Source organism: Herpailurus yagouaroundi, unplaced genomic scaffold (genome assembly GCF_014898765.1).
Source record: "Herpailurus yagouaroundi ecotype Mexico unplaced genomic scaffold, PumYag 195, whole genome shotgun sequence".
Lineage (NCBI taxonomy): Eukaryota > Metazoa > Chordata > Mammalia > Carnivora > Felidae > Herpailurus > Herpailurus yagouaroundi.
The window spans coordinates 9,234,903-9,249,836 of NW_024412426.1; the positions used below are offsets into that span (position 1 = coordinate 9,234,903).

Below are 14,934 nucleotides of genomic sequence, written 5' to 3' on the forward strand. Positions count from 1 at the left end.
CCTCAGCTTGTCTTCATGTCAAGGGCACCAGCTTCTTCTGCAGGTCACTTGCCGTTGAAGTATGGGGTGGTGAGAGGCACACATGGGCTCAATTTTGTTCTCATCTGTTTTGGTTTGTCCTTGATATTCCCTAACTTCATGCAATATACTTTTCCTGACTGCTGCCATATTGACCTGAAATGACCTTAGGCCTCATCACATAGCAGAAAGGCCACAGCCTTCTGTAGACTTCTTTTACAAATGTATAAGGTCTAATATCCATAAGAAAACCATATTTCATACCCTTTGCTCCCTTGATTCATTCTTAACTGATACAAGGGATTAAGGTGTCATTCTTCAGATGCAGATACTGATGAGTGCGTGACTCCAGTGAATTGGTGTTGGTCATTTGTATTTCAGTGCAAATTAGCCCATCAGCTTCATTTATCTGTTACTCCACTGGTGTCTAATGCACCTCACAAGACAGAGTATAGGAGCTGGGTAACAGGGAGCTGAGTATAAGGCAGAGAGGATGGTGGAGAGAAAGGTACAGGGAATGTGAGGCATGTCCTAGGTCCACACATGGAGTTGGGTTTATTGCAGTTTATTGAAATAGGAATTTTTTGGAGTGTGGCAATTGTGCTAAGTGGGGGGAGGAAGTCCATCACTCAGCATGAACCATGCTGACATCACAGTCTTCTGCCATCAATCCTCAGAGTACAAGCATAGTCGTGGGGAAGAGAGGCAGCACCTGTATGCCGACAGCACCTCTAGAAGAGAGGAGGTGAATTTATTTATTTATTTATTTATTATTTTTTTATTTTTTCAAAATATGAAATTTATTGTCAAATTGGTTTCCATACAACACCCAGTGCTCATCCCAAGAGAGGAGGTGAATTTACACCCAGGTCATAGCACTGCCTCTGAGCCCTCACCCCCATCCAAATACCTACTCTTTCTCAAGTGCACTTAGTTCCAGAAAAATTAAATCTCTCTCTGTGCCCTTGAAGATGGCAATAATTCAGATTGCTTTTTACTATTGAGAGATTTGGCAAGACTAAGATTTGAGTGTAAAGGCAAGTTGGAAAAATGAAGCTTAATTCTGTTTTATTAAGGGATTTGCCTATTTTAAAATTTATTTTTAGGCATATTTTTCAATTCATGTATGGTCATGTCAGAAAAATCAGGTAAATATATAAGCAAAGGAACAACCTTAAAAATGATCTTTAATCCTATAATCTGGAAGTGACCATTGCCACCAATGAGGTTTAGAAATGCAGTTTTAAGAAGGAAGCCTAAGGAAGTGGAAAATGCATCGACTGGAAGTCATAAATCTGGGTTCTAATTCCAGTTCTCTCTTCATTTGCTGTATGTCATACCTCTTATGTGAAAAAAAAAATTGAATTTTGAACTGAGCTTTCTACTGATGTGGAAATAAAAGAGCATGCCTGTTGTCGTCACACAGAGTGAGCCTGTTTATCTCCTGTTTCTTTCTCTCTTTTGGTGAATTAACAAAACGCTTGGAGAGAATGGTAGAGCTCAATGCTCAGAGGGAGGAGATTCTAAGGGAAAAGGTGCATGACACATCTGAGGTGAGTAAGGGAGGAGAGGACCGCAGGGATTCTCTTTGGTTTTTGGATTTGCTCTGGGGAGAAACACAGGGTTCATCACTCCCCTAAGTAATAGGAGGACTGGCTGGGGTGTGCATGGTCCACAGGCCCCAGGGAACTGCATTCAGTCACTTTTAATGTTGCTTCTCATACTTCAAGGCTGTATTCCAAATGAAGTAGGGCAGCAGAGTTCAGGCCAGCTCCCACACTCATCTTCCCAGTTGTTTCTGGCAGCCGTGAGCCAGGTGCCAGTGGTCAGAGGAGAAGGGAGATTAACAGCACTGACCCATCAGCAATGCGAGGTTGAAAGTGGCACATATGAGGACAAGTAGCCCCCGTTAAGGTCCCATCTGGAATGCTCAGGCCCCCCCCCCCCACCTTGGCCAGGCACCAGCACTACATTTTGTTCATTAAAACATGGACATCCTGATCTCAGACTTTGAAGATAGGAATCACCTGTCCCAAACCAGACCCTGCCCACGACTAGCCGAGAAGGAAGCCAAAGGTGGTGAATGATTAGCAGAACTGGCAGACAGCTCCAGAGTCTGTGGACAATGAGTACCTGGACAGCTGTCTCATTAGGGAAACTTTGCTTGACCACAGGAGCCCATAGAGTTCCTTCATGTCCTGGTTGGTTTACATTGAGACTCCCCTCAGACCTACCTTACCCCCCTCCCCACATTCTAGTGGGTCCCCAGGCACAGCCATTGCCGATTGTTTGGCATAAAATGCTAGAATGAGCAAGAAAGTCTTCAAATTCCTGAGGAATTTTCTACTACTCTGGATTCTACTGAATATAATAGGGCATATAAAAAAGTATATAACATAGTTCTTACCCTCAAAGAGCTTATGATTTAGTTGAAGGCACACATCTCTACACACACACAATACAGACATTAGAGAACTATTTAGACTACTTCTCTTCCATAGAAATCAAATATGACATGTAATTTTAAATTTTGAATTTTGCACATTAAAAACAAAATGGTGAAATTTAATGAAGTATTATTTTTACCCAATGTATCTAAAATGTTATTTCAGCATGTAATTAATATAAAAATTAAAAATGAAGTATGTTAGATTCCTCATTTCATGCTAAGTCTTCAAACTCCAGTCTATATTTTATACTCATAGTGCATCTCAGTTCAGACAAGCCATATTACAAGCACTCAATACCTATATGTGGTTAGTGGCTGCCATATTGGATTGTGCAGATTTAGACAGTATGGAGCGACATGTTGAGTGAATTTTAAAGTTTTAGTGAAAAGAACAGATTATGGAGGAGATAGAAGTCTGGTCAAAAATGGCATCTAGAGAACTATAGTATAAACTTCTTGATAGCCATGGGGTTTTACTATGGTGCTTTCCAAAAGCATCTTTTAATTTACCTCCTTTTGTTTACGAGGAACATCATCATCAACAACAACAAAAAAATGATTGCAACTCACCTTGCTGCAAGGCAGAATACACCACAGGAAGAAAGAAAGACGGAGGCTGGGAACTCAAGCAGAACGACACAGGAAGTGGGTCCATGAAAATAGGCATAAGGTCAGAGATAGCCCATTGTTCATGGGCCTAACTTTCATCTTATTTCCAGTAAGGGTTACCAAACCTTGGGGTTTGTCATTGACTTTTCAAAACAAGGCTCACAGAAGATGGAAAACAACATTCTAATTTCTTTGTTTGAAAGGTTATATATACTTTATTTCTCTTGGCACACCAGCCTATAATTTTCCTCTGTGAAATTTTCTAAAATGTGAACTTTATACCTCATTGCATAATTATGACTTAGGTTTCACAGTTTATGTAATTGATTTCAGGTATTTTTTGATGATCACATTTCAACAGCTGCAAATTTATTTTTCTTCTGGAAACTTTTGGCAAGGTAGAAGTATATACTCAACTTACCTCTGTTATACCTGTTTATTCCTTTATGACTATGCTATTAACGCATACCCATGGCCAAGGACAGAACTCAAGGACCTTGAGTCTGTTTTGTTCCATAGATTATTTCTCTTCTAAACCAGAATATGCACACCCCAATTAGGAGTTAACCTTTGCTCCCTCTTGTTCAGAAATCTTAATTCTGCAATTTGGGAACCTCATGGTAAATCTCAGATTTCCCTGTGAGAGATACAGCTATCTGACCACTGAGTCTTGCTCCCTTCCCACAATGTAGAGTATTGCTGGGACCACACTTCCCAGCCACTCAGTGACTGAGTTTGGGCCAGTGAAATGTGTGGGGAAGTGATGTACACCATTTCAAGACAGGACCTATAGAAACTTCCTCCTATTCCTCACCTTTTCTTTTTCCATATCTGCTGGCTGAATACAGAGGACTGTGAGGCACTAGAGAAGGACAAAGTCACAAGATGAAAGGAGTCACATCTGAAAGACCAGGTAGAAGACTTATGAGTATGGGAGAAATAACCTTCTTTTGTGTTAAGCCTACAAGATTTAGATTTATCTGTTCTAAATCAGTTAGTGTACATTGTCTGCCAGGCCTCCAAGAGGACCCTGGAAGCTCATGTAAATTCAACACTTGTCCATCAACATCAATGCGACAAATGACCTGAGGGGTTAAGTTGATTTCTCCCAACCAACTCCCTTCTCTGCTTTCAGTATCTTAAAGTCTAGAATTATTCTCATGTGCCCTGTTCAAGCCAGTGTTTTAGGGCTCAGGAAACTAAATTCACAAAGGCTGCCTTGTAATTAATTATAGACAGAGAGCAAAGGAACTTCATGGTCCTGAAGCTTCTCATTCTCATTAGGATCCCTGCTTCATTTTGGTTACAGTCTTCCGCTAATGGGGCCACACATGTTTTTTGTTTGTTTGCTTGTTTGTTTTAATTTATTTTTTTAATTTAAATCCAAGTTAGTTAACATATGGTGTAATAATGATTTCAGGAATAGAATTTAGTGATTCATCACTTACATACAACACCCAGTGCTCACCCTAACAAATGCCCTCTTCAAATCCCATCACCCATTTACTCCCTCTTTCGTCCCCCTCCCCCATCAACTCTCAGTCTGTCCTCCACATTCAAGAGTCTCTTATGGTTTACCTCCCTCTCTGTTTGAAACTATTTTTACCCCTTCCCTTCCCTCCTGGTCCTCCATTAAGTTTCTCAAGTTCCACATACGAGGAAAAACATATGGTTTCTGTCTTTCTCTGACTTATATAACAGCATAATACCATCCAGTTCCATCTACATTGTTGCAAATGGCAGGATTTCATTCTTTCTCATTGCCAAGTAGTATTCCATTGTGTATATAAACCACATTTTCTTTATCCATTCATCAGTTGATGGAATTTTGGCTCTTTCCATAATTTGGCTATTGTTGAAAGTGCTGCTATAAACATTGGGATACATGTGCCCCTATATCCCTATATATCAGCACTCCTGTATCCTTTGGATAAATTCCTAGTAGCACTATTGCTGGGTTGTAGGGGTAGTTTTATTTTTAATTTTTTGAGGAACCTCCACACTGTTTTCCAGAGCAGCTGCACCAGTTTGCATTACCACCAGCAGTGCAAGAGGGTCCCCTTTCTCCACATCCTTGCCAACATCTGTTGTTTTCTGAGTTAATTTTAGCCACTCTGACTGGTGTGAGGTGATATCTCATTGTGGTTTTGATTTGTATTTCCCTGATGAGGAGTGATGTTGAGTATCTTTTCAAGTGTCTGTTGGCCACCTGGATGTCTTCTATGGAAAAATGTCTATTCATGTCTTCTGCCCATTTCTTCACTGGATTATTTATTTTTCATGTGTTGAGTTTGATAAGTTCTTTATAGATTTTGGATACTAACCCTTTATCTGATATGTCATTTGCACATATCTTAGCCCATTCTGTTGGTTACCTTTTAGTTTTGTTGATTGTTTCCTTTGTAGTACAGAAGCTTTTTATCTTGATGAGGTCCCAATAGTTCATTTTTGCTTTTATTTCCTTTGCTTTCAGAGATACGTCAAGCAAGAAATTGCTGTGTCTGAGGTCAAAGAGGTTATTGCCTGCTTTCTCTTCTAGGGTTTTGATGGTTTCCTGTCTCACATTTAGGTCTTTCATCCATTTTGAGTTTATTTTTGTGTATGGTGTAAGAAAGTAGTCTAGTTTCATTCTTCTACATGTTGCTGTCCAATTCTCCCAGCACAATTTGCTAAATAGATTGTCTTTTTTCCATTGGATACTCTTTCCTGCTTTGTTAAAGATTAGTTGGCCATGAATTTATGGGTCCAATTCTGGGTTCTCTATGCTATTCCATTGGTCTGCGTGTCTGTTCTTGTACCAGTACCATACTGTCTTGATGATTACGGCTTTGTAGTAGAGGCTAAAGTCCAGGATTGTGATGCCTTCTGCTTCGGTTTTCTTTTTCAACATAACTTTGGCTATTCGAGATCTTTTGTGGTTCCATACAAATTTTTTAGGATTGTTTGTTCTAACTTTGAGAAGGATGCTGGTAACAATTTTGATTGGGATTATATTGAATGTGTAGATTGCTTTGGGTAGTATCAACATTTTAACAATACTTGTTCTTCCAGTCTATAGCAATGGAATGTTTTACCATTTTTCTGTGTCTTCTTCAATTTCCTTCATAAGTTTTATATAGTTTTTAGCATACAGTTCTTTCACATATTTGGTTAGATTTATTACTAGGTATTTTATGGTTCTTGGCACAATTGTAAATGGGGTCTATTTCTTGATTTCTCTTTCTGCTGCTTCATTATTGGTATATATAAATGCAACTGATTTCTGTACATTGATTTTGTTTCCTGTGGCTATTTAGGATTTTTGAATACATTAATTAAATCCTTTGGTTGTCTTGATTGAAGTTGGAAGACCCCCTTAATTTATTACCCACATGTTTGGAAATTAGTCTCTTTCATTATATGTTCACTTTTGTGAAATTCGGTTGTAGTTTTTCTCTTGTCACTGTTCCAGATATCTGGAGGGAGAATTGTATTTAAGGATTCTGGCCTCCTGTACACTTACTTCACTGATGTTTCAGATAGGGTCCCACTAGGAAATAGATGGCCACACACACTGGGATAGTTCAAGAAAGGTTTAATAAAAGGTGCTTCTTATATATATGTGTGCAGGGTGCAAGGAGATCACAAGAGAGAGCTGAGTAACAGTAGGAGCTGTTATTACCTCTAGGCACCAAAGTATCTAAGTAGGAGAAGTTCTGGCATATATTAGGACTGTGTAGTGGGTTGAATGGTCACTCCTAAAAAGATATTTCCAAGTCCTAACCCTCAGGACTCTGTGAATGTGACCTTATTTGATAAAAGGGTCTTTGTGGATATAATTAAGGTAACGATCTTGAGATGAAATCATCTTGGTTTTAGGGTAGGGTATAAATCCAATGACAGGTAACCTTACAAGAGAAAGTATGAGGAATATTTGAGACACAGAAACACACAGAGGAGAAGACAATGTAAAGATGGAAGCAGAGCTTGGAATGATGTATCTACAAGCTAAGGAATGCCAAGGGCTGCCAGCAGTCATCAGAAGCTGAGGGAGAGACATGTGACAGATTCTCCCTCAGATCCTCCAGAAGGACTCAACACTGCCTTCACCTTGACTTTGGACTTCTGGCATCCCAAACTGTGGGACAGTAGATTTCTGTGGCAGGCTGCTTAGTTTGTGGTAACTTGTTATGGTAGTCTAGGAAATGGATACTGATGGTGTCATGGTGGCAAGATACTGCCAGCCTGATGTGACCCCAGAGGCAGGAGCAAAAAGAACAAAAAATCAAAACTCTAATCTCATTCTCTTAACCATCCTCCTGCTGGGGCTTGTCATTGGCCAAAGGTTGCCTGAAGCCAAGGGTAAGGAATAATGATGTGCTACAGACCAGGGCAGTCACGTGGGAAAGAGCAGGATGGAAGTGAAAGGTGGATTTGGAGGGGCAAACTTAAGATAAACAGTATGTCTTTTTTAGGTTATAGGTAAAGTAACCAAGAATCCCAATGTGTCTGTTGGAGTTTGGTTTTTACCTGTTGTCCCAGTACAAGTATTAATTTTGCCTTTTCTTTCTCAAGGGTTCAAGTTTGAATGATAAATTACATGGTCACATTAGTTATAGGCTAAAATCCAATTGGATTAGTATTCATATGGATAGAGAGTTTTCTGCACAGTATGTTAAATGAAGCAAGTGTCCACACCATCAGGATGTCATCTCTCCCGATTGCCCTGTGGTCCTGACTGCTCTTGGTAGGTGTAAGAAGAAGGATTAAGACCTTCTGAAGTTAACAAGAACATAACTGTCTCCAAAACCTGGATCAGATGCTCCATATTTTCTGAAGTTAGCTTTTTTCATCTTGGAGATCTTTTTTGTCAGGACATACAGATCTCCCCTGTTCTTTTTAAGTCCTGTACAGTACTCCCTAATTTATTGAACCATTTCCCTACTGGTGATAGTTTATTATTTAAAATTCCTCATGGAAAAAATACTTCAGTGACCATTCTTGTATATGCTCTTTGTATAGATGTGTGAGTATTTCTAGAATAGATACTCTGGCTAGTTTAAGAGAAGGAATTTGTTTAAATAGATAAGTTAGTTCACAGAATCATTAGGATGGCTGGAGAAAAAGACTTCAGGTTTAAGTGTGAAGGGCCAATGCTCAGAATTGCACTGTCGAAATGGGCTTAGGTCGCTGCTTTTGACACTGACCCCAGAACTACAGGGCAGACCAGTGTGTTGACAAACACACGTTGACACTAGTCTCCTACAGAATAGCAACCCTGTGCACAGCCAGTTTCCTTACATTGCTCACTTGTGAGGTGAAGTCTTAAGTGGGTGTGTCTAATTGGTCACATGCCTGTACCCTAGCTAGCTACAAAGGAGACCAGAAATTAAAAATAAAGATCTACCAGGAAGGCAAGCCTGATAAAGTGGAAATTGTTCAAATGTTGGGAAGCTCTTTTCATGAGTCTAAAGATGGTGTTAGACTCATATGACACATGTCTACTGCAGACAGCATAAAGTGGAGCTGTCTATTGAAGGATATGTACACTTTAAATTCTGGCACCCTCTGCCGAACTGACTTCAAAGAAACGTAGACCAATTCACATTGCCACCTGCAGTGTGTGATCATTCCCTACATCTTTTTTCCTACATGGTCTCCAGCAACGGATAGTATTATTTCTTTAAGACTTTTGACAATTTTTGACAACCTGATATTAAATAAAGATCCTACTTTTTAAAAATCTGCTTTTTCTCAAAATTGGTTAACCAATTTTTAAAACATTTTTTTAAAAATTTATTACCCATTTGTTCTTCTGAGACATGGTCATTTATATCTTCTGCCCGTTTTTTTTTTTTAATATTATGTTGCTTTTTTGTTTGCTAATGTTTGAACATCTCTGTATATTCTGAGCATCAGATTATTTTTCTCTGTTCCATTTGTTGAAAATATCCTTCACAGTATCTCTTTTATCTCTTTTGCTTATGTCTTTTAGTTATGGTAAATTTAAATAAAATGGGTAATCTTTTCATTTTTTTTCCCAGAAAAATGTTCATGTCTTTTAATATAAAATATCCTCCTTTAATCCATTCAAAACATTTTTCTAGGCTTACTTGCTCATGTTTATTTTCTTCAGTCTATCTATTATTGTGTGTGTGTGTGTGTGTGTGTGTGTGTTGTATGAGATAGAAACTAGGCTATTGTTATTTGTTTGTTTTGTTTTTCCAAGTGCAAAGCCAGTTATTCCTCACATTTTTTGAAGAGCCCATTCTTAACATGTATTTAATTTTTCCACTATGTATTTCTGTTTCTGGAGACTTTGTCACATTACACAATGTTGATTTAAGGCTCTATGATGATACTTGCTTTCTCCTACACCACAGTTTTAATGACTGAATTCTTATAGTGTATTATGAAAGCTGGTAAAGCAATTTATTCCTCATTTTTTTTCTTCTAGGAAAAAAAAGACCTAGGGTCTTCTCTATGTTTCTTTCCCAGATATATTTTAGAATAAGTTTACTGAATTCAATTAAAATAACATGGAGAATTTTTTGATTAGAAGTATATTTAATTTAAGTAGGTTTCTGGGGTGCCTTGGTGGCTCAGCCAGTTAAATGTCTGACTCTTGGTTTTGGCTCAGGTCGTGATCTCACAGTTTGCGGGATTGAACTGTGTCAGGCTCCACACTGATAGCAAGGAGTCTACTTGGGATTCTCTCTCCCTCTCTCTCTTCCCCTCCCCCGCTTGCGCGCGCGCTCTCTCTCTCTCTCTCTCTCAATAAATAAATAAATAAATAAATAAATAAATAAACTTAAATAAAAATCAATTAATACATAAATACATACATACATACATACATACATACATAAAAACATTTCTGTAAATGCAAGTATGTTGCCTGGAAGGTATGTTTTATGGTGTATTATGTTAGGAAAAATTCATTTATTATTAGATATTTCCTTAGCAGTTTAGAAATGGGGCACAAATAACTTGTTAAGACCAATGAGTTGTTTTCTGTATTTCTTCATCATTTACCATGATTATATTAAAATGGCAATACAAAAAATTGGGAACCCCAAAGAAAACTAATGGGAAAGCACTCAGGAACTAAGTGTAACAGGAGAAACAAGAAGGATTAGAAATACTCAAAGAAACATGTTTTTCCTGGCTCTGCTCTGGCCTGTATCTAGAAATATAAGCCCCAGCCACAAGTACAAGGGCCCATCAACCTCTTCATACCCCAAGGAGCCAAGGGGGTAGAGACAAACATATACTTTAGGAGGAGGGGTGTGGGTAATTGCACTGTTCTACTCATGCACAGTGGGTATCCTCACTGCCTACTTTCTGCCCATTTCTTGTCTGGATCAGTCAACCCCTCCTCTGCAGAGAAGTCACTGGAGCCCAGGCTACAGAAGCAGGCACTTGACTTTCAGACCTGCCAGCTTAGGTTTCTGTCCTGACTCTGGCCAGCCATGAGCCTTTGGGCAAATTAGCCCATCAGAGTCTTAGTTGTAGAAACTTCTGGAAAGCCAACAGGGGGTACCTTATGCAGATAAACTAAGCAATAACATACAGAGAAACTTTTTCAAATAGGTCAGTGGAGGTTTTATTTTACACAGCAGGAAGTGAGTGGACACACTGCTTAGATGATTTAGACTTTAGACTGTAGATGCCTCCCTGGGAGTTCACAGAGCAGTCAAACATTATATTTAGGAGACACAGGAAAAGGAGGCTCTGGAAGAAAATGAAACTTCCTTAAGTATCAACCACATAGAGGACAATGTTATATCCTGGAATATGCAAAGCAAATTAGGTAACTAGGATATGACAAATTCTCCATTCTTAAGGAGCCTACCTTTCAGTGAGGCAAAACTTCCTCATGAGAAATAGGACAGAGCTGAATGTATCAGCAGTGTGGGCAAAATCACAAAGCACAATTAGATGAGTTGCTGAAGAGTTACAGGTCAAAGGAACATAACAAGTGTTTCTGGAGAAGGAATTCTTGGTGGTAGCAGTGCAAGGAGATTTAATGCTGGGTAAAAAATAACTCTGTGTACTAAATATGTAACTGGCACTGGCATTTTCTAAATTGTACACCTTATTGTTTGGCAAAGGCACAAGAGTAGTACATAATAAATTAGGATCTAGTAGATTGCTGGTGGGACTGGTGGTAGTTAAACAAGTAGCTTATAAGCTTTTTTGCCTGGATTAGAAGTCAGGAATAAGACTTGTGGTGGCATTTAATGAAAATTTGGCTTATGGAAATTTGAAAAATTGTGATATGAAATTACTGATTTTCACTTTATGTGCAAAATTCGAAATTATATGAATCTACCAAATTCAAAAATATATATGATATTCTTACCACTTCAACGAGGTGGGATAAGTGAATTGTACCACATCTGTTTCCACATGGTGTTGTCACTTAAGCTGGAAAACAGAAACACCCAATATTGCAGTTTTGATTTATGAGAAGTTTTTATTCCTTGAGTAAACTCCTATAGAAGTAGCTGGTGGCTGCATGACTGCTAGACTCTGCTCTCCTCTCTTTGAAGGCCTCTCTTCTATTGCATCCTCTGCCCCTCATGGCTTTTACACTTTCCTACTCCCCTGGTGCTCTCTCTACCACCCCACCAATCCCATCAGCATCTCTTTCTCAGGTTCCTCTCGCCTCATCTCCTCAGCAACTAGAAGATCAAGGGCAGGAGATGTACCAGCAGATGGAGACCAACTGCTCTCCTTCATGGCCATTACCTTCACTGGGGACCGAAAAGGGTACATTGCATGTGTCTGAGAGAACACACAAGGGAAAAGATGAGTGGACAATGTGCCAGGCATTCTAGGCCCTGTCTCAGGGAGAGCTCTTTGAAAGGAGAGGAGCCTGGTCATCTTTCTCTGACTGTTCCACTTCCCGCAGCAATTTGTAGAGGGGTCCTATAGTGCCCTTGTGATGTGGAGCTTCCTTGGATTCCATCAGCTTCAAGCTGGGACGGTAACAATGATGCCAAAAGGAAGAGATTCCATAGATTCCCAGCAGACACAAAGCATTGATCATCACATGCCAACAGAAGAAGGTGGTGATGAACATGATGTCACTGATGTCATCATCCTGCCATGGGTAGCCAGTGACTGGTCTGTACAGAATAAAGCCCCCCTGTATCAGCCAGGAGCCCATCGTCAGAAACAGAAAAGTCTCAATCAGCAAGAGGTGAAATGTGTCAGGAGTCCACAGCTCTATGGTCAACACCAGCATCAACAGGAACACCACCACGATGAGCAGATAATGAATCTGAAGCTCTATCCCGTTTGAGTCCTGGACGTGTGACATCAACAGCAGCAGGAGCACATAGAAGGTCAGGACCAGGGTACCTTTCTCTAGGACCACACACCTCTGAGGTAGCAAGTTCTTGCTCATGACATCTACATAGCCATTGAGGGTGAAGAGGATGAACATAGTGAGGTGCTGCCACTCTTTGGGGTACAGAAATCTTGGTGGGTACTTTTTGTTCATCAACACCATCCCATCATCAAGACAGAAGACTACATAAATTGTTAAGATGGAACCAGTCACTATCTTCAGCAAACCTCCGTAGGATATTATCCACAGCCTGGCCCATATTCCCTTATGCCTGGGAGGGCATGAAGGACAGAGGAGAGAGTCATTGACTATCATGGCCTTAAAGACCACTGTGGCCTGATACAGTCCATAGGAGAAAAGATACAGCCCTGGGTATATATGCCCTATGAATTTTCCCATGAAATTATAGTTCTGTCTTCCTAAGGAGTGAGGACAAAACTCAGGACCTCACTGCTCTCCTCTCTATTGAGGGCCCTTCAAGTTGTAGGCTACGTATACAAAGCTAACTTCTACCTCTTTTTATCATCTCTCTCTGCCCACTGCTCCCAGAGAGAATTCAAAGTTCTGGACAAGAGCCTACACTTTTGGTAATGAGTCTCATTGTTCCATTCCATTCTAGTACACTGGGAACAAACTGACTTCTGCCAAAAAAAGGAAGGTGAATATTTCCTAGTATGTACCTGTGAGAATGTGCACTCTCATGAGCTCTGTGTTTGGGCCTTTGAGATGCTTCTGGTCACACTGTCCCTCTCTCCCATGACCTGCTTTCTTCTGCTCCTGTCCAGTGCTTAGAGAAGCAGTAGAGTGGTGCATGAACTGTAGATTACCCAGAAATGGCCTTGGTTACTCACAAATATTTGTGTATTTTTTAAGAACGCTTACTCATATCTTTGACCATATATTGAAAGAAAATATATTCTCCCTGAAAATAAAAATTTGTAAACATTTGGGGATGTGCTCACATAAACAAATACTAAGTACCTACCTGGCCACTTCATTTCTCTGTAACAGATTTGGGGACCCACCAAGAAAGCCCCTCATTTGCCCCCAAATCTCTCTCTACTGGATAGTAGATAAACTTGAAAAACCACTTTTTGAGATGAATTTGGTAATGTTAAGGTGTACTTTGTTGTTAAAATGCAAATATTTTCAGACATAGATTCAGTGAGCTATTTATATTTAATGTGAATAAGTTCATCAACTTTATTTTTTAATTACATTTGCTATATGCCTAATACGTATAAGTAGGAAAAGTCTTCGGCAGTGGTTGATAGCCAGCTGCATCTGAGGTAATACATCCTGGGCAAGTGTCTTCATATAGAGGGATGGTAAAGAGCAAGATACAGGGAACATGAGTCAGGCCCTTGGGCACACAGTGGTTCTGGATTTATTGCAAGAGGTACGGGGAATAAAGTTACTCTGACAATGATATAGGTGTGTGGAAGAGGAGGAAGTTCATTACTCGAGATAAAGAATGCAGACATCACAATCTTCTGCATAATCAGAGTACAAGCAATACTGTGGGGCAGAAAGGCAGCACCTATATGCTGATAGCACCCCCAGTGGGGAGGAGGACTTACACCCGAGTCACAGCACTGACTCTGAGCCCTGACCAGTATCTCTCTTTCCTACACCCACTTAAGATCAGAAAACAAAAAAACAAAACAAACAAAAACAAAACCAAAAACAAAAAAAACAAACCCAGTCTGTCCTTGAGGATGAAGGCCATTTCTTGACAGTGGGAGAGTGAGGATTTGAGTATAAAAGTGCTGTATGAGAGAGAGCTGAAGATTACAGAGGGATTTGCCTTCCTTATTCCATTTTAATTTCAACTTTCCTTTCTTACACAAGTGTGGCATACATTGGCTATATTCATATCATACATTCATACATTCACTATATTCATATCCTTTTCTTCCTTTGCGTACTGATAAACTACATTTCCTACCCTGCTTTGCAATTGAGTTCTAGCCAATCAGGGTATAAATGGAAATGATACAGATTACTTCCTGGTCTCACTCATTAAATTCTCCCTGACATACTCTTCCATGTTATTTTCCTTTCTCTGGCTTTAGACAAAATATCACAGCTTACTATATGTTGTTGAGAATAGAGGAACTCTAGGTTGGAAGGAACAGGTTTCCTGGACTACTCCTTCTAGGAAACCTATACTTTTGTTCAGGAACCCTCATTTTGGACTATAAATAAACAAGGAATAAGCTATTTTTCTTGAGCTATGGAAATTTTCACATGTGTTTGCTATTGTGGCTAGAATACCCAAGGTAATGCAAAACTAACACATAGTCATAGAAAAAATTTAGAAAAATTCATAAGCAAAATGAGAGAAAAATAAGTGCCTGTAGTTCCAAACTTGATGATAACCACTGCAAAACCCCAGCTTTATGAAAGCAGGGCTGTGAAGTGGAAAAAAAAAATGACGAAACTGAGAAACCAGGATTCCAGTCCCAATGTCCACCTAATGAGTAGAACTTTGGCTTCTCTATTAATGAAAGGAAAGAAC

General features: G+C 39.5%; 1 protein-coding gene across 1 annotated transcript; it reads right to left on the bottom strand.

Annotated features, from left to right (window-relative positions):
* Nucleotides 1–11,906: 11,906 nt before the first annotated feature.
* On the bottom strand, nt 11,907–14,440 carry LOC121011812 (transmembrane epididymal protein 1-like). Its single transcript, XM_040446522.1, has one exon. The coding sequence runs from the start codon at nt 12,810–12,812 to the stop codon at nt 11,907–11,909; it is 906 nt and encodes a 301-aa protein (XP_040302456.1). The 5' UTR covers nt 12,813–14,440.
* Between the last annotated feature and the right edge of the window lie 494 nt (nt 14,441–14,934).